The sequence below is a fragment of the Eriocheir sinensis genome, unplaced genomic scaffold (genome assembly GCF_024679095.1).
Source record: "Eriocheir sinensis breed Jianghai 21 unplaced genomic scaffold, ASM2467909v1 Scaffold1114, whole genome shotgun sequence".
NCBI classification, from domain to species: domain Eukaryota; kingdom Metazoa; phylum Arthropoda; class Malacostraca; order Decapoda; family Varunidae; genus Eriocheir; species Eriocheir sinensis.
This window is the reverse complement of record NW_026110424.1, coordinates 15,001-35,000: the sequence shown is the minus strand read 5'-3', so window position 1 is coordinate 35,000 and position 20,000 is coordinate 15,001. Positions and strand designations below refer to the sequence as shown.

At 39.8% G+C, this 20,000-nt stretch overlaps 2 protein-coding genes across 2 annotated transcripts in view; one reads left to right on the top strand and one right to left on the bottom strand.

Annotated features, from left to right (window-relative positions):
• LOC126989261 (allatostatins-like) overlaps positions 1-9,485 on the bottom strand; it is a 72,388-nt gene extending 62,903 nt beyond the window's left edge. Inside the window, exon 1 of the mRNA XM_050847907.1 lies at positions 9,452-9,485. Coding sequence (XP_050703864.1) covers positions 9,452-9,485 — 34 coding nt within the window. The remainder of the gene's footprint in view (positions 1-9,451) is intronic.
• A 483-nt stretch (positions 9,486-9,968) lies between these two features.
• LOC126989260 (UBA-like domain-containing protein 2) overlaps positions 9,969-20,000 on the top strand; it is a 13,496-nt gene continuing 3,464 nt past the window's right edge. The window contains exons 1-2 of the mRNA XM_050847906.1: positions 9,969-10,085; positions 16,837-16,923. Of these exons, the coding sequence (XP_050703863.1) occupies positions 10,020-10,085; positions 16,837-16,923 (153 nt within the window). The 5' untranslated portion in view covers positions 9,969-10,019. The remainder of the gene's footprint in view (positions 10,086-16,836; positions 16,924-20,000) is intronic.

The window sequence follows — 20,000 nt, the reverse complement described above, 5'->3', positions numbered from 1 at the left end:
GGGGTGGGACGGGGGTTGAACGGGAGTGGGTCGGGGGTGGGACGGGAGCAGAACGGGAGTGGGACGGGAGCAGAACGGGGGTGGGACGGCGGCGTGACGGGGATGGGACGGTGATGATGGTGTCGGCGGTGATGGGGATGATGATCAATTTACTTTTACCTTAGGCCTATCGCGCTGGTAGGCTGACTTTACGGGGCCGCGCGTTCAGCCCCAGAAGGTTAGTGGCCTAAGAAAGTTTTTATAATGGCACCAATTGGTTTTCTGTTGTTGTTGTTGTTGCTGTTATTGTTATTGTTGATGATGTTTCATATACACGCGCGCGTTCACACACACACACACACACACACAAACACACACACACCTGTCTCGCTTTTAATTGCTTCTCCTCTCACCACAAGTTACCTGTCTTCGGGTATTGCTCTCTCTCTCTCTCTCTCTCTCTCTCTCTCTCTCTCTCTCTCTCTCTCTCTCTCTCTCTCTCTCTCTCTCTCTCTCTCTCTCTCTCTCTCTCTCTCTCTCTCTCTCTCTCTCTATCTATCTCGAAAACCGGACCAGAAGGAGAGAGAGAGAGAGAGAGAGAGAGAGAGAGAGATTAGCATTCTATACAAAGTTGTTTATCACGTTAGTCCGCCCTGCAAACAAAGAAAACGAGCTACTTAGGCATAGAAAACGGGGGAAGAGAAAAAAAGATTAGAGAAAATGGAAAGTGGAGGAGTTAGGGAGAAGATATTGGAGGGAAAGTTAGAGTGGAGGAAGAGGAGGAGGAGGAGGAGGAGGAGGAGGAGGAGAAAAAAGGATGAAAGGTTTGAGGGTTAAAGAATCGAAGAGGAAGTATCTGAAGAAGAGGAGGAAGAAGAGGAAGAAGAAGTAGGAAAAAATGATGAAGATGATGATGATGAGAGAAAATGAACGAGAGAAGGAACATGAAAGAAGAATAAGACGAAGAAAAAGAAGAAGAAAAAGGCGAAAAAGAAGGAGGAGGAGGAAGACGAGAAGGGGAGGAAAATATGTGGAAAAAAGAAAAGGAGAAAAAAGTAAAAAAAAAAAATATTTAACGATGTAGAACATATAACATGAGAAGGAGGAGGCGTTGGAGAGGAAGAGGAGGAGGAGGAGGAGGAGGAGGAGGAGGAAAGTTAACCATGATTCCTCCTTTTTCTTATTGAGAATTAAAAATGACAAAGAAAAAGAGAGAAAGTTTGAAAGTAATAAAGAGAGAGAGAGAGAGAGAAGGAAAAATAATAAAGAAAATGCAAAACAATATTAAAAAATAACTAGAAAATAACAACAACAACAATAAAAGTAGTAGTAGTAGTAGTAGTAGTAGTAGTAGTAGTAGTAGTAGTAGTAGTGGTAGTAGTAGTAGTAGTAGTAGTAGTAGTAGTAGTAGTAGTAGTAGTAGTGGTAGTAGTAATAATAATAATAATGATGATATTGATGATGACGATGATGATAACTTTCCTCCAATCCTTCTTAGACCTTAATGCCGCCATATTGGAGGGAAGTCAACACTCCTTCATTGTATTCTCTCCATCTCTCCCTCCCTCCCTCCCTCCCTCCCTCTCTCCCTCCCTCTCTCCCTCTCCTTATTTCCCTCCCTCTCCACCCACTCACAAACCTTTCTATTTTTTTTCCTTTTTCTACCTTTCCTTCCTTCCTTCCTTCCTTCTTTCTCTCTCTCCTTATTTCCTTCCTCTTCTCTCTCTTTCTCTCTTTTTTCTCTATTTTTCCTTCCTTTCTCCTTCCTTCCTTCGTTCGTTCCTTCCTTCCTTCCCTCTCTCCTTATCTATTTCCTTCTCCTCCCTTTCTCGTTCTCTTTTTTTCTCTTTCCTTCCTTTCTTCCTACTTTCCTTCCCTTCTTCCTTCCTTTCTTCCTTCCTTCCTTCCTTCCCTCTCTCCTTATCTCCAATTTCTCTTTCTCTCTCTTTTCTCTTTTCCTTCCTTTCTTCCTACATTCCTTCCTACTTTCCTTCCCTTTCTTCCTTCCTTCCTTCCGTCCTTTCTTCTTTCCTTCCCTCTCTCCTTATCTCCAATTTCTCTTTCTCTCTCTTTTCTCTCTTTTTCCCTTCCTTTCTTCCTACTTTCCTTCCCTTCTTCCTTCCTTCCTTCATTCATTCATTCATTCATCAAGGTAGTGGCGGTGGTCGGGGGAGGGGGTGGGGGGGTGGGGGGAGGGGGGGGATCGTTCCCTTCAACCCAAACAATCTCGTAAGGAACAAAGACGCGCCCTTGGAACCCGTCTTTTCCGACCTTATTGACATTCAGGTGTGTGTGTGTGTGTGTGTGTGTGTGTGTGTGTGTGTGTGTGTGTGAGATTGACATTCCTTCTCTCATATATTTTCTTTCTTCCATACAAACTCGTGATTCAAAACACACACACACACACACACACACACACACACACACACACAGTACTATGTCACTCATCTCCAAGACTTTAAATATATGGAGAAGCATCAGAGGAGGAGGAGGAGGAAGAAGAAGAAGAAGAAGAAGAAGAAGATCAAGTACAAGAAGAACAAGAAAAGGAGGAGGAGGAGGAGGAGGAGGAGGAAGAAGCATGGTAGCTCAGTCAATAAGTTCTCTCCTCGTGTCAAGACTGCTATAGAAATTTGAGCAGGTCCTCCACCGCGTCAGTGACCTGGGAAGCTCATTAACCTGTATTACCTGTGCGCGGAGACCATTCCTTAACACCGCTAAAAATATACCTCAATGTGATTTTCAAAGGCATTATTGATTTCCACTACCAGATTCTGCAGGAAGGTTGTTGCAGGGTCAGATAACAAATGGGAAGGCGGTGGTTGAGTGGTTAGCGTGCCGGCGTCGCGTCTAGAAGTGTTGCAGGGTCAGATAACAAATGGGAAGGCGGTGGTTGAGTGGTCAGCGTGCCGGCGTCGCGTCTAGAGGTCTCTCTCTCTCTCTCTCTCTCTCTCTCTCTCTCTCTCTCTCTCTCTCTCTCTCTCTCTCTCTCTCTCTCTCTCTCTCTCTCTCTCTCTCTCTCTCTCTCTCTCTCTCTCTCTCTCTCTCTCTCTCTCTCTCTCTCCTTCTTTCTTTAATCCTTTCTTTCCTCCTCTCCCTCTTTCCCCTTCTCCTCCTCCTTCATCCATTCTTCCTCTCCTCTTTTCCTCCCTTCTTCACCCTTTTCCTTCTCCCTTCCCTCTCCTCTCTCTCTTTATCTTCTTCCCATTCCTTTGTTTCTCCATACCTCAAAATTTTCTCTCCACCCCTCCCCCCTTTCTCTCCGTCTCTTCCTCCCTCCCGTAATTGTCTCTCCAGGGACTATGACTTGGTGGAGAGGTGGAGGAAACGTGAGAGGAAGGAAAGGTGAGAGAGAGAGAGAGAGAGAGAGAGAGAGAGAGAGAGAGAGAGTAATTTGTTTCGAATACTAATTGTTTTTTTTTCTTTTTTTCTTCTTTTTAATTTCATTTATTTATTTATTTATAATTTATTTGTATAATTTAATTTTGTTTCATCTTTTTCATCTCCTCCTCCTCCTCCTCCTCCTCCTCTTCCTCCTCCTCCTCCTCCTCTTCCTCCTCTTCCTCCTCCTCCTCCTCTTACTACTACTACTACTACTACTACTACTACTGTTACCTATTATATTTTTACATTTTCTTTCATTTTCTCTTCATCTTCTTTTACAATATTTACACAACTTGAGGAATAACTTTGTGTGTATGTGTGTGTGTGTGTGTGTGTGTGTGTGTGTGTGTGTGTGTGTGTGTGTGTGTGTGTGTGTGTGTGTGTGTGTGTGTGTGTGTGTGTGTGTGTGTGTGTGTGTGTGTGTGTGTGTGTGTAATAATATTTTCCTTCTGTATAAATTTATTTCGCATAACATAACAGTGATGACGAAAACCCAAATAAATTCCATAACTCTCTCTCTCTCTCTCTCTCTCTCTCTCTCTCTCTCTCTCTCTCTCTCTCTCTCTCTCTCTCTCTCTCTCTCTCTCTCTCTCTCTCTCTCTCTCTCTCTCTCTCTATCTATCTATCTATCTATCTATCTATCTATCTATCTATCTCTTTTTCACATATAAACCCACATTTCTTCATAATATTCTCCTCCTCCTCCTCCTCCTCCTCCTCCTCCTCCTTTCCCTTTCTAACTAAACTTCATTTGACATCAATAAAAATTTCTTCCGCGTTTCATAAACATTTCAACAAACATTTTTAATAAACATTCACTAACATCCGTATAAGCAAGACCTCATAACACACACACACACACACACACACACACACACACACACACGTGATCATTTTGATGACGTTGATATTTTTTCTATCATTATTATTATTATTATTATTATTATTATTATTATTATTATTATTATTATTATTATTATTATTATTATTATTATTATTATTATTATTATTATTATTATTATTATTATTATTATTATTATTATTATTATTATGAGAGAGAGAGAGAGAGAGAGAGAGAGAGAGTAATTAAAGAGACAAACACGTGAGATTCTTAAATATAATTGATCATTAAGAGAAGATATAATGTTACCCCTCCCTTCCCTCCCTCCCTCCCTCCCTCCCTCCCTCCCTTCTCTCCCTTCTCTCCTTTCCTCCCTCCTTCCTTATCGTCAATTACCTCATTCTCTCATTAGCTCCCTTCCCTCCCTCTCTCTCCCTCTCTCCCTTCCCTTCCTCTCTCCCTCCTTCTCTCCCTCCCTCTCCCTCTCCCTTTGCCCAATATCTCATTTATCCATTCTCTTATCTCCCTTTTCTTCCCACCCTGTTTTCCTTTCTCTCCCTTTTCTCTCTTTCTCTCTCCCTTTCCTCCCTCCTCTTTTTCTCTCGTCTTTCTTCTCCCTTTTTTTCTTCCTCCCTTTTATCTCTCTTTTTTCCTTCCTTCCTTCCTTCTCTCTTTCTCTCCCTCTCCTTTTCTTTCTCTCGTTCTTCCTTTCTCTTTCTTCTTCCTCTCTCCTTCCTTCCTTCCCTCCTTCCTTCCTTCCTCCATTCCTCCAATACGCTATATGTTATTTTTTTCCTTCCTTCTCCATTCCTTCCTTTCCTTCCCTTTCTCTCTCCTCTCTCTTCCTCCTTCTCCTTTCCTCCCTCTTTCCCTCTCCTCCTCCTCCTCCTCCTCCTTCATTCCTCCATTTTTCCTCCATCCCTCCATTACGTCATTTCCTTTATTTTTTTCTTGACCTCCTTCTCTCCCTCCCTCCCTCCTTCTCTCCCTCCTTCTCTCCCTCCTTCCCTCCCTCCCCGTCACACTAGCATTTCTCATCCTCCGGAGAGAGATAATTCATTAGATATTGTTAATTAGTATGATGCATAGGTGTTTCTCTCTCTCTCTCTCTCTCTCTCTCTCTCTCTCTCTCTCTCTCTCTCTCTCTCTCTCTCTCTCTCTCTCTCTCTCTCTCTCTCTCTCTCTCTCTCTCTCTCTAAGTTGTGCCTATGATTTTTTTACGTTTTATTATTATTATTATTATTATTATTATTATTATTATTATTATTATTATTATTATTATTATTATTATTTTCATCATCATTCTTTTTCTTCGTCTTCTTCTTTCTATTATTATTATTATTATTATTATTATTATTATTATTATTATTATTATTATTATTATTATTATTATTATTATTATTATTGTTATTATTATTATCATTAGTAGTAGTAGTAGTAGTTGTAGTGAGAGAGAGAGGGGGTCTCTTGCAGACTAAACAGCTGACTGATTGACTGACTGTTTGACTGACTGACTGACTGACTGACTGTTTGACTGACTGACTGACTGACGGAAGATGAACAACCAAAATCAACTAAACTCACGCTTATCTCAATATTACATAGTTACTGTTTAAATAGGATGTTCTCTAAGGTGTAGCAGAAAACGTTAAGGGACAAACTATAGTATACTGTACATAAGAAATAGAAATAGTTAAAGATATTCACTGATTGCCGTCTTTCATAAATAGATTACTAGATACCAGATGAAATAGGTCCCATAGTTAGTCTTCCTCTTCCCCTCCTTCTTCTTCTTCTTCTTCTTCTTTTGAGCTGTTTCGCTATGTATCCAGCGTTGCCAGATTATCGTATTCTCCACATCGTATTTATCATTTTTAAGCCTCAAACTCTCGTACCTCCACAAATAACGATAGAAATTTAAAGTTAGCGTTAAAGCTGTTATTTATTGATGCTCTTTTTTTTCCTTTTTGCCATAGTTATCGGTCTGAAACTACGAAAATACAATGCGATGAGTACGATAATTTGGCAACGCTGTATGTATCGCTTCTTAGGTCCGACTTCTCAACACTTCTATACTTCACAACATGCACTTAATTAGTTAGTTAGTTAGTCTTCCTTTTCCCCTCCTCCTCCTCCTTCTTCTTCTTCTTCTTCTTCTTCTTCTTCTTCTTCTTCTTTTGAGCTGTTTCGCTATGTATCGCTTCTTAGGTCCGACTTCTCAACACTTCTATACTTCACAACATGCACTTAATTAGTTAGTTAGTTAGTCTTCCTTTTCCCCTCCTCCTCCTTCTTCTTCTTCTTCTTCTTCTTCTTCTTCTTCTTCTTCTTCTTTTGAGCTGTTTCGCTTCGTATCACTTCTTAGGTCCGACTTCTCAACACTTCTATACTTCACAACATGCACTTAATTAGTTAGTTAGTTAGTCTTCCTTTTCCCCTCCTCCTCCTTCTTCTTCTTCTTCTTCTTCTTTTGAGCTGTTTCGCTTCGTATCGCTTCTTAAGGTCCTCCTCCTCAACACTTCTATACTTCACAACATGCACTTGTAGTTACTTCACAGTGCACACTTATACACTTCACCTGGAACTTGCGTGATTTTCTGGTCTTTTCTTTCCCTGACTTTGCTTTTCTCTGCTGCCTATAGCCAGGGACCACAGTACAGGGGCGGAACACAACCATATAATAACCGCCAGCTGCTGTGTGATGACTCCAAGGGTTTAGGGCTGTATTTTAAGACACCATCGCTCCTCACATCATCAACTATTTCTAAAGGTCAAAGAGGGGATCAATCGGGTCTTCATGAGTGTTTTTTAAGGTTCATGGCACAGAAGAAAGGTCAAACTACCACCAGGGTCATAAAACTACCCCTGGAAAGGCCTACAGCTCCTACGAAAGCCATGTCAAATATATGAACTTGGGCGACGAAATGTTTTAAAATGCGACCCTGAGTCTGCCGAAAAAGACACGAAACCTCCTTCCGGGCGGACTGCTCTGTTGAGGACTCCAAGAACAACCTTATTTTTTTAGTCTTCGCCTGTAGCGCCGCGGTATAGGCTTTCTTCAGGTGCCTGGTATTCGGACCAATTAAGCCCGTCATGGCGCAGGCAGTTTTTATAGTGGCGCCAAACTGCTATTACTTAAGCAAAAGACAGCATTATTTACCGTATTACTGGCGAGTCTGATTGGCGGCGGCGGCGAGCTGAAAAAAAAATAACGCCTAAAGGCCTTGATAATAATTATAAGTCACTTGGAATCCCTTTGGACCGGTTAAAGTGCCCGCCTTGGGTCGGTGTGTGTGCTTGGGCGCTGAAAGGCTTGAGCTAAGGGGCCTGCCGGAGTGTTCGGAAGTAACCCCGCGACGCCGGTGCACTTGGTCAGTAGCGGAGGGGCCATTTCCTGCGTACATCCCCGTAGAGGCAGGAAATTGGACTGCCCGCGCTTCCTGAGTGTCTGGTCTAGTGGTCTTGCTGCCATAGAAATTTAAATGTGATGTGAAGAATGACTTAAACCAGAGACACGCCAGTCCTCGTCTGATTTCGATCGCCGAAAGAGTCGGTCTGTCGGCTTTTAATTGGCAAAGGCCCGTGCTCCCATGTGTAGGGAGGGAGCAATCCTTTCCCTCTTAACGGGCCGTCTTCGGACAAGGGCCCGTTTCCCCAGTAAAACTAAGGGAAAAAATCTTCAAAAAAAAAGCTGAAGAACAAATGGGTACATGAAATGAGACCTCGGCGGAGAAATTAAGTTGCAAGGGGAAGTTTAAAGCGACCCTCGTTGCACCAATTACATCACTTAATTTTCCTTCGCTGTTCATTGTTCTTCCTGGGATAAGGAGCTTGCCTTTCCTAGTGAAGACTAGAGAAAAAAAGGCAATGTTCGTTCTCATAATTTCATCTCAGTACTTGGTTCTTCGTCTCTGCCTTTTACCGTACCGAGGTCACCTGTGAAAGCCAGGTAAGAAGAGGTGCGTTTTCTATCAAAGTTGTATACTGAAGAGAACTAAGTGAAAAGGGGGGAACTTAAGCTTTTATGTAAATAGACACGTTTATTTAGACAAGATAGCAACGTTTCCTTATTGACGTTTCATCTGTCTGTTTGCCTCGTAGAAGTAAAGGCCAAGTAAATATATATTGTGTTTGTTGTTTGTGTTTTATTTAGGTAATTTATATTTTAGGGAGGTGATTTTTTTCTTCTTTTTTTAATGATAAGACGAAAATGTGTATAAAGGGTTGATGCTCTCTTTTATCTCCCTCTCCCTCCCTCCTCCCTCTCTCTCCCTCCCTCTCTCTCCGGCATCTTATCTCCCCCTCCTCCTCCTCCCTCTCCCTCCTCCCTCCCTGAACTGTCACATCTCTCACTTCCGGTTCTCTCATTTCCCTCTCTCTCTCTCTCTCTCTCTCTCTCTCTCTCTCTCTCTCTCTCTCTCTCTTTCCATCAGCATACTACTACTACTACTACTACTACTACTACTACTACTACTACTACTACTACTACTGCTACTACTACTACTACTACTACTACTACTACTACTACTACTACTACTACTACTACTACTACTACTACTACTACTACTACTACTACTACTGCTATTACTACTTCTCCTACTACACTTGGGTCATTGCCACTACTACCATTACTACTACAACGGGGTCAATTATTACTACTACTACTACTACTACTACTACTACCATCATAATCAACACAGCCATTCATCAACATTGTACCTCATCAAGCCCATTCACTTGATAAACACAAATCATAGAAATTGGGGTTTTCTGCTATTTATAGATTATCAGCAAATATTATGGCGTTTTCAGAGCTGTCCGGTCCCTATCTTAGCTTTAACATCCTTATTTGGCCTTAGTAGTCAGTTGAGAGCCCGTAGTCGCCTATATGGCCCCCATAGACGCGAAAAAGACTATAATAATATTGATTTTCGTACTGAGAAGACTTCGTTTCATCACACCACCCGCATGTGCCAAGCCTATGTTTATCTCCTACTCCACTCGCCTCGTTCTCAATTTTTAGGTTACCCCGAGACGTGATTTTTAGTTGAGGGTTTTATTTGAGGGTCTGGGTTCAATGTGTGGGGTGTAGTTGTGTTTTGTGCCCCGTTTTCCCGGTGTGTTTTGGTGAATGTTTTTGGAGGTTTGGCATATCAGCGAAAATGTAAACACGAGAATGATTCCAAGACGCGTTTTTCTTCTTCTAAAAGTCCTTAAGTAAGCCGGCTCCTAGGCCTATATTCTGACCTTGTCCCGCGCCCTTGACACCAGCTGAGGCCATGACGGAATATATAAAGCTTGGTCACGCCTAAGATTTACGGAGAAACTGGAGATCAAGGAAAACAATACTCTGTTTACAATCTGCCTTTGGTTCACGTAGTCAGGTCTGCCAACCCTTCCCCGACCTCCCTATCCTCCTTCCCTTCACCTTTTTCCCTTTAAATCAATAACTAGACGTGCTATTAACCATTATAAAGGAGGAATGGAGGATAAATAAATGGAGAATTGTGTTATAATGGGGAAATGGAAGGCGGAGAGAGAGGAGAAAAGAGAGAGATGAAAATGAAGGAAGAATAGAGGGAGAGAAATGAGGGAGAGGAGGAAAACAGGTTGAGGGAGAAATGGAAATACAGGAATGGGTCATAATTCAAAGGGAGGAAAAGGAGAGAAAAATAATGGAGGAAAGAGGGAGGAAACGTATCAATAATGGGTCAATGGAAGGAAGGGTTGGCAGCTCCACCCAAATACCGTCGCCATTATTGGAACCTCTGCCATATTTATTTGGTGTATTTTGAAAACATTGCCAGTGTGGTCGATGACGTGGCGAGAGGAGGGTCGCGTCTCGCCGAGCTTCAAAATGGATTCCAATCTACGCGAACAGGTACTTTTTATCACCTTTAACCTACCATGCCATTGCTACCTGACCCCCTAATTAATATCCTCCCCAGGTAACCATTGTAGGGGGAGAGAGAGGTGAAATAACGGGATATAAGGTCAATGTTTACGTTTTAAAACCTTGGCACTGGATAGACTATGTTGATTTTTATTACTATTCATTATTTTTATTATTATTTCATTATTATTTTATTTCCTGTTACCCCTCTTGTCCACACCTGCTCTCCACACCTGTCAGGGCTTGGTCAGGTGTGTGCGGGCTTAATGACCTCACCTGTGGCACCCTTCCCGAGGTCAGGTCATACGTGGGAGAGATCATTTAAATACTCGTTGTCATTGTTTTTGTTATTGTTTGGGTTTGGGAAGGGTGATTGACCTCGTGATTGGATTGGGTGGGGATGTTGACCTCTGTGTTTGTGTGTATGTGTGTGTTGTGACCTTCTATAGAACCATTGTGTGTGTGTGTGTATTTGTTTGTGTTATGACCTTATATAGAACCATTGTGTGTGTGTTGTGACCTTATATAGAACCATTGTGTGTGTGTTGTGACCTTATATAGAACCATTGTGTGTGTGTGTGTTATGACCATATATACAACCATTGTGTGTGTGTGTGTGTGTGTGTGTGTGTGTATGTGTGTGTGTGTGTGTGTAATAATAAAAATAATAATAATAATAAAACAGTTTACATAGGTCCAGCACCCATTATGCTTATTATTATCTATTTTAGCTTTACAAACAACACATTGGGGGTAGAATATGACCTGTGCATGTAACCTAATCCTTTGACGGCAGGCACAGCAAAGATATCAACAGCACGTCAGGTTGCGAGATGCGGCAAGTTGGGTTAGATTATACCCACAAAGAAGGCTTCAGTGTTATTGGTACCAGTTGGTCTCTTGCAGTCCACCTATGTTCTTATATTCTGCGGGTCCTTTCCTCCTTTCTCCTCTGCCACTCAGTCTGAATCACCTGCCCCTTCCTCTCATATGCTGGCTATAGGTAACATATGAGAGGGAAAAATAGGTGTTTGGACTGTGTGGCAGAGCAGAGGGGAGGAAAGGACCCGCGGAATCGAACACCCAAACGGATTATTTGAAATCGATTGACTATAACCACAAAAAATACTGACATAGATTTATATACAAAGGGAGTCATACACACTGAATCAATTATAACAGATCTCTCTTGCATAGTCCCTTAATTTGATATGTCGGCTCTGTGTTGTTAGGTTAGTTTAGGGTCATATACAGACGATACTGGTGACGCGGAATCAAATGTGGAAACGGATTATTAGAAATGGATTGACTATAACCACAAGAAATACTGACATAGAGTTATATAGAAAGGAAATCATACACTGAATCAATTATAGCAGATCTCTCTTGCATAGTCCTTTAATTTCATATGTCGGCTCTGTGTTGTTAGGTTAATACACAGAGACGATACTTGTTATGGGGAATCAAATACCAAAACGGACTATTTGAAATTGCTTGACTATAACCACAAGAAATACTGACATAGAGTAGTATAGAAAAGGAATCATACACACTGAATTTATTTATAGTAGATCTTTCTTGCATATAGTACCTCAAGTTATTAGGTCAGTACTGTTTTGTTAGGTTAGTTTATGGTAATACTCAGAGACTATACTGGTTATGGGGTCTTGCATATAACGTCCATTTCCTTGGTCCACTGTGCTGTTATTTTTAGAAGTGGAAATGAACGAAAAACGGATGAAAATGATGATAGATACAAGCGATGAAAGTGGAAAAAGGAGAGAATGTTAGATGGAAGAGATTGTTGTATAAGTTTTTAAGATGGAAAATAAAATTGATAGATAGAAGAGATTTTTGTATAAGTTTTGAAATGGAAAATAAAAATGATAGATAGAAGAGATTTTTATATAAGTTTTTAAAAGGAAAATAAAAATGATAAATGGAAGAGATTTTTGTATAGGTTTTTAAATAGAAAATAAAAATGATAGACAGAAGTGATGGTTGTATAAGTTTTTAGAAGGAAAATAAAAGAAAATAATAATAAAAATGGACTTAGAAGGAGAAATAGTTAATTAAGATGCATTTATACAATTGATAGTTATTTGATTTGTTATTCATAGAGTAATTAAGCTTGATTATAACACAGCCTGAGGTCATTGTAGTATTGTGGAGTTTGTTTTATATGGTTTTAATAATGAGTATAATGATAATGATGATAATGATAGTAAGAGTTTTTGATAATGAGGGTATGGTAGTAATAATGATAATAATAATAGTAATAATAATAATGCTTTGTAGATTCTGTTTTGATTTTCTTAACTCATATTTTCTTTGCTTTTTAACTTTATTTTCTCTTTTCTTAATCTTTTCTGTTATTTTCTTTATTTTTTTGTTTTTTATTTATGTATTTTTTTGTTTTGAAGTTGAAAAATCATCTTTGTTTTGTTTTTTTCTTTTGTTTTTTCCTGTTTTCTTGATTGTTTTGTCTTGTTTGTTTTGGTTACATCAGCTGATTGCGTGGCTTCCTTCCTCTGGTAAAACACACATACACACATCTATACACGAACTCAACCTGTCCACTTTTTCACTTTTCCTACCTGTGTGTGTGTGTGTGTGTGTGTGTGTGTGTCCCTGGGCCCTGCAGTGATAGGGGAAGATAAAGGAAGAAAGAGACAATCTGATAAAAGGAGGAAGATAAGGAGAAAAAGTGAGAGGCAGATAATGAAAAAAAAGAAAATGGGAAGATTGACAACTGGATAACGATGGAGGCGGACTTGGGAAATTGTGGATAAAAGTTTAATTAGAAGAGAAAATGGATAAAAATGAGAATTAAAGGAAAGTGGTTGATAGAAAAGATGATGATGTGAGTTTTAAGATACGTAGAAGATAAAAAAATGCAAAATAGTGGATAAAAGTGAAATTAGAAGAGAAAAATTGATTAAAAGTGGAATTAGAAGAGAAAATTGATAAAAATGAGAATAGAAGGAAAATGGTTGATAGAAAAAATGGTGTTATGAGTTTTAAGATAGAATATAAAGAAAAACGAAATCCTGAATAAAAAGTTGAAATAGAAGAAAAAAATTGATGAAACAAAACAAAAAATGGACTTACAAGAAAAAGAAGTTAAAAATAATGATAAATATAATAATGAAAGTGAAAATAACATATATAATGACAGTAGAGAGAAGAGAAAATATTATAAATTTGAGGATTGAAAATAAGGGAAAGGAAATGGTGAATAAAAGATGGAAATAGAAGGAAAATATTAATAAAAATGATGATACATAAAAAGTGAAGTAAAATATATTAATGAAAGTGAAGATATGAGATAATGATAGAAGATAATAAGAAAATAATTAGTTGTATAAGATAGTATTATTAGACTGAAAATAAAGAAATGGGAAATTGTAGATAAAAGTGGAAATAGAAGGAAAAATAGATAAAAATGATGATAGATAGAAAATGAAGTTAAATATATTAATGAAAGTGAAGATATGAGATAATGATTGAAAATAATTAGATTGAAAATAAAGAAATGGGAAATAACTGATAAAAGTGGAAATACATGAAAAATAAAGAAAAATATGTTCAAAATTAATTATAGATGTGAAAAGTATCATAAGAAAGTGTTACCAGATAAGAAAGAAAGTAATTAGTAGTTGTACAAGATTTAAGATACAGAATAAAAACAAGATATTGACGAAGGCGCTGTGGGATTTTTTTTCTCTATCTTGTTGAAAATATATAAGAAAATTATATTAGAAAAGAAAGAAAGTAATTGGTTGAACAAAATTTAAGATAGAAAATAAGAAAAGATATTGACCAAGATTGTGTGGAATTTTTTTTTTTTTTATTGAAATGAAGAAGTGAAGTGAAAAGAAGAAGTGTAGGGAAGTGTAATACATAAATTATTGAATGAAAAGTAAAAATAAACAAAAGAAAAACAAAATTAAAGAAAAACTATAAACTGAAATTGCCAAAAAAAAATGAAAATAATTAAAAATGAAGAAAATATTGTGAGTAGAAGAAAAAAAGTGAAATCTGAGGAAAAAAATAAAAAATAAAGCCAGACCAGAGAGAGAGAGAGAGAGAGAGAGAGAGAGAGATCAAACAAAACAATAGCAACAACAACAATCCTATTTCTCAGTATCCTGGTATTAAATAGGAAATCCCAGCTAGGAATTTTCCCTCCTCTCTCTCTCTCTCTCTCTCTCTCTCTCTCTCTCTCTCTCTCTCTCTCTCTCCCTCCCTTCCTTCCTCCTCCTCCTCCTCCTCCTCCTCCTCCTCCCCTTCAAAAACATCCTCTGTACACACAAACACACACACGTTTTTCGAGTTTCATTATTATTATTATTATTATTATTATTATTATTATTATTGCTACTACTACTAATAATAATAATAATAATAATAATTATAATAATCCCATTAAATTAACATCCCCACCTGATGTGTTCAACCCCGACCCAGTGTACAAATAAAGAAGCCAAAAAGAGAGAGAGAGAGAGAGAGAGAGAGAGAGAGAGAGAGATTGATTCAAGGAGAAGTGAGTGGTTCAAGAAGGACATTTAAAGAGAAGAGGAGGAGAAGGAGGAAGAAAAAGAAGGGAAGAGGTCAAAGGGAGATAAAATGAGGAAGAGGAAGAGACGGAAGGAAGAGACAGGGAGGAGGAAAGGGAGAAGAGATACAGGGAGGAAAGGAAGGATGGAAGAATGAAGGAAAAAGAAAGAATAGGAGATAGAAGGAAGGGAGAAAGAGAGAGAGAAAGAGGAAGAAAAGATGGAGGAATATAAGAAAAGAGAGAGAGAGAGGAGAAACAAACCAAAGAGAAATGAAGGAAGAAAGGATGATAAAGAGAGAGAAAAAAAAGAAAGAGGGAGAGAGAAAGAAATGAAAATGGAGGAGAGAAAAAAGGAGAAGAAATTGGAGAGAAAAGAAGGAAAATTTGTAGTGATGTGAGAGAGAGAGAGAGGATGCTCACTATTATAAAATCCTGTCCTTATTTCTCTCTCTCTCTCTCTCTCTCTCTCTCTCTTTATTTATTTTATTCTCATTTTTCTCCCATTTAAAAGACAAAAGAAAAAAGAATAACAGAGAGAGAGAGAGAGAGAGAGACCTTATCAGTCATGCCCTTGGATTAAAAATGGTGTCACTTACTATCAACAAATGGTGAACTTCGTAGTAGTAGTAGTAGTAGTAGTAGTGGTAGTGGTAGTAGTAGTAGTAGTAGTGGTAGTAGTAATTTATTATCATACGGCAACAAATCTGTACCCTCTCTCTCTCTCTCTCTCTCTCTCTCTCTCTCTCTCTCTCTCTACTTTTCTCTTCCCTCCCTTCCCTTCTACCTTCCTTCCTTCCCCATTTCTACCTCTCTCCTTCTCTCTCTCTCCTCTTCTACCCTCCTCTATTTCTTTATCTATCAATCTATTTAGTCAACTTCTTCTCTCAATCTTATCTTTCCTACGTGTGTTTTATCTATCAGATCTATTCTAACCTGTCTCTCCTTCTCTCTCTCTCCTCTTCTACCCTCCACAAATTTCCTAATCTATCAATCTATTTAGTCAACTTCACCTTTCGCTTACTTGTAATTACCTGATCCTATCTTTCTCTACCTCCCTCTTCCTCCCTATTTTCTCTTCCCTCCCCTTTCCTTCTTCTACCTCCCTTCCTTCCTTCCCCATTTCTCTCTCTCTCTCTCTCTCTCTCTCTCTCTCTCTCTCTCTCTCTCTCTCTCTCTCTCTCTCTCTCTCTCTCTCTCTCTCTCTCTCTCTCTCTCTCTCTCTCTCTCTCTCTCTCTCTCTTCTTTTTTCTACCCTCCAATATTCGTTTCTCTATAAATCTATTTAATCAACTCCACCTTATCTGTTCTACCTGTGTTTTATATCTATCAATCTTCTTCTCCCCTGCACAGTTGCTGTCCATATACAGGGGCCTTGTCCGCCCTCGTATGGAGTATGCATCTCATGTGTGGGGGGGCTCCACTCACACAGCTCTTCTGGACAGAGTGGAGGCTAAGGCTCTTCGTCTCATCAGCTCTCCTCCTCATACTGATAGTCTTCTACCTCTTAAATTCCGCCGCAATGTTGCCTCTCTTTCTATCTTCTATCGATATTTCCACGCTGACTGCTCTTCTGAACTTGCTAACTGCATGCCTCCCCTCCCAGCCCTTGCACTCGACTTTCTACTCATGCTCATCCCTATACTGTCCAAACCCCTTATGCAAGAGTTAACCAGCATCTTCACTCTTTCATCCCTCACGCTGGTAAACTCTGGAACAATCTTCCTTCATCTGTATTTCCTCCTTCCTACGACTTGAACTCTTTCAAGAGGAGGGTATCAGGACACCTCTCCTCCCGTATTTGATCTTGCTTTCGGCCACCTCTTTTGTTTCTTTTTTAGGAGCAGCGAGTAGCGGGCTTTTTTTTTATTATTCTTTTCTTTTTGTGTGTGCCCTTGAGCTGCCTCCTTTGTTGTAAAAAAAAAAAAAACTATATGGATGTCTTTCTATCAGTGAGTTTGTCTGTCTGTCAATCCCTTACCTCACACACCTTTCCCTTATCTGTAATTACCTGGCCCTAGCATTCTCTCTCTCAGGTGATGATTAACCAGTTCGTCTATCTCTATCTATGAACTGCATTAGGATGTGTCTTTCTATCAGTGGGTTTGTCTATATGTCAGTCCCTTACCTCACACACCTTTCCCTTACCTGTAATTACCTGGCCCTTTCTCTTTCTCTCAGGTGATGATTAACCAGTTCGTCATGGCGGCGGGAGCGACGAGGGAGCAGGCCAGACAGCTCTTACAAGCGGCCCATTGGCAGTTTGAGGTGAGGGGTGAAGGGAAGAGGATGTTTGAAGGGGATGGGAGAAGGGAAAGGGAGGAGCATGTGTAAAGGGGGTGAACTGAAGGGGATGTTTGAAGGGGGATGGGAAAGGAAGGAAGGGGCATGTGTGAAGGGGGATGGGAAAGGAAGGGGCATGTGTGGGAGGGGAAAAGGGAAGGGAGATTATGAAGGGAGGTAGAGAAGGAAGGGAGGAAAGGGAGATAGAGAAGGAAGGAAGGAAGGGAGATAGGAAAGGAAGGAGAAGGAGTTGAAGGAAGGAGAGAGAAGAAGGAAGGAAGGGAGATAATGAAGGAAGGAAGGAAGGAAAGGGAGATAAAGAAGGAAGGAAGGAGGGAGATAGAGAGGAAGGAAGGAAGGGAGTTAGAGAAGAAGGAGGAGAGGAGAGAAGGAAGGAAGAGGTAGAGAAGGAAGGAAGGAAAGGGAGGTAGAGAAGGAACGAAGGAAAGGGAGATAGAGAGGGAAGGAAGGATAGGGAGGTAAAGAACGAACGAAGGAAAGGGAGATAAAAAAAAAGAAGGAAGGAAAGGGAGGTAGAGAAGGAACGAAGGAAAGGGAGATAAAGGAAGGAAAATAGAAAGAAAAATCAAAACAAAAATAATGAAGCAAAAAAGAAGATAGGGAGACAGAGATAGAGAAAACAAAGGAAGGAAGGAAGAAGGAAAATATTGAAGGAAAAGAAACAAAAAAAAATAATTAAGTGAAAATAAAACCAATGTCTGTGTACGTGTGTGTGTGTGTGTGTGTGTGTGTGTGTGTGTGTGTGTGTGTGTGTGTGTGTGTGTGTGTCTACTTCTGTTGGAATAATATTAGTATTAGATTCGCTATTTATAACGAGTTCGCCTTGGTTGCTAAGAGAGAGAGAGAGAGAGAGAGAGAGAGAGTACTTATATGGAAGCTATTGATAAGACGGTTGCCAGTTACCTTATTTATCACATTATTATTATTATCATTATTATTATTATTGTTATTATTATTATTATTATTATTATTATTATTATTATTATTATTATTATTATTATTTCTTATCTCTCCTTCGTGATTAGAGAGAAAAAGAGGTGACTAAGAGAGAGAGAGAGAGAGAGAGAGAGAGAGAGAGGTGTTGGGATCATCTGTTGTTTTTTTGCTTTGATCAGCTGACGAATGTAAACAAAGCAGCGGAGGAGCGTGTGGTTGCCAGGGGGGCGTAAGTCTCTCTCTCTCTCTCTCTCTCTCTCTCTCTCTCTCTCTCCGAATTTTCAGTATGTATTATTTTTTTATAGATTCTCTCTCTCTCTCTCTCTCTCTCTCTCTCTCTCTCTCTCTCTCTCTCTCTCTCTCTCTCTCTCTCTGGATAAGTGGAGAAACGATCTTGTAGTAATAAACAATTAGAGAGAGAGAGAGAGAGAAGAAGAAGGATAAAGTAGAAGAATCCAGAACTTAAGTACCGTACACACGAGAGAGAGAGAGAGAGAGAGACTGTTTAGCTGAAAAAGGAAATGAGGATTGTAATGGAATGAATGATTGTGAAGGGAAGGGAGACTTGATTTGAAACAGCTGTGCTCTCTCTCTCTCTCTCTCTCTCTCTCTCTCTCTCTCTCTCTCTCTCTCTCTCTCTCTCTCTCTCTCTCTCTCTCTCTCTCTCTCTCTCTCTCTCTCTCTCTCTTATCTTTCTTTTTATCTATCTATTTTCGTCTCTATTTCACTATCTATTATCTTCGTTTATCTATCTTTATTTATATATTTTTATCTTATCTGCAATTCCCTTCTTTCTTTCTTTTTATCTACTTCCCATGACCTCTCTGTTAATATTGTTGTCTTTCTATATTGACTACTCTCTCTCTCTCTCTCTCTCTCTCTCTCTCTCTCTCTCTCTCTCTCTCTCTCTCTCTCTCTCTCTCTCTCTCTATCTATCTATCTATCTATCTATCTATCTCTATCTATCTATCAAAAACTATTCCTCTCTCTCTCTCTCTCTCTCTCTCTCTCTCTCTCTCTCTCTCTCTCTCTCTCTCTCTCTCTCTCTCTCTCTCTCTCTCTCTCTCTCTCATTCCCTCCCTTTTCTCTCCATCCTTAATTCCCTCTCTTCTTCATCTTCTCTCTTCCTATCTATCTATCTCTCTCCACAGACGGCGCTTAGTATATTCTTCCAAGAGGCGGTTCCGAACGGGGGGTCAGCCCATCAACACCTCAACCACGTGAGTATTAAAGCTAGCTCTATTCTCTCTCTCTCTCTCTCTCTCTCTCTCTCTCTCTCTCTCTCTCTCTCTCTCTCTCTCTCTCTCTCTCTCTCTCACCTTCCTAACCTTTTGACCTTTCATTTTACGATTTCTGAGGTCAGGTTGTGTGTGTGTGTGTGTGTGTGTGTGTGTGTGTGTGTGTGTGTGTGTGTGTGTGTTTTACTGAATCTGATACGTTGAATAAGAGCTCCCTTCTCTCTCTCTCTCTCTCTCTCTCTCTCTCTCTCTCTCTCTCTCTCTCTCTCTCTCTCTCTCTCTCTCTCTCTCTCTCTCTCTCTCTCTCTCTCTTATCTCTCCTCCAATTACTCTTTCCTCCCTTTCTCATTTTTCCTCTTCTCTCTCTCTCTCTCTCTCTCTCTCTCTCTCTCTCTCTCTCTCTCTCTCTCTCTCTCTCTCTCTCTCTCTCGCTTCCTTCCTTATTCTCCTTTCCTCCATCTCTCCCTCATTAATCTTCCTTCTTTTCCTCCCTCCCTTCTCTCCCTTCGTCTCTTTCTCATTCTCTTCCTCATTTTCCTTCTTTCTCTTCTTCATTTTCTTCCTCATTTTCTTTGTCTCAATCTTCATCATTTAATTTTCTTTATTTCTTCTTCTTCTTCCTCCTCCTCTTCCCTCCCTATAACACACACACACACACACACATACACACACACCTCCATAAACACACACGCACACACATATCTTCACGCATCTACATACACACACATACACACATCTACATACACACACGCGCACACCCTGTCAATGCCATGTAAAAAAATCTCACGTGTCTGTGTGTGTGTGTGTGTCTGTGTGTGTGTGTGTGTGTGTGTGTGTGTGTGTGTGTGTGTGTGTGTAGCGAAAACC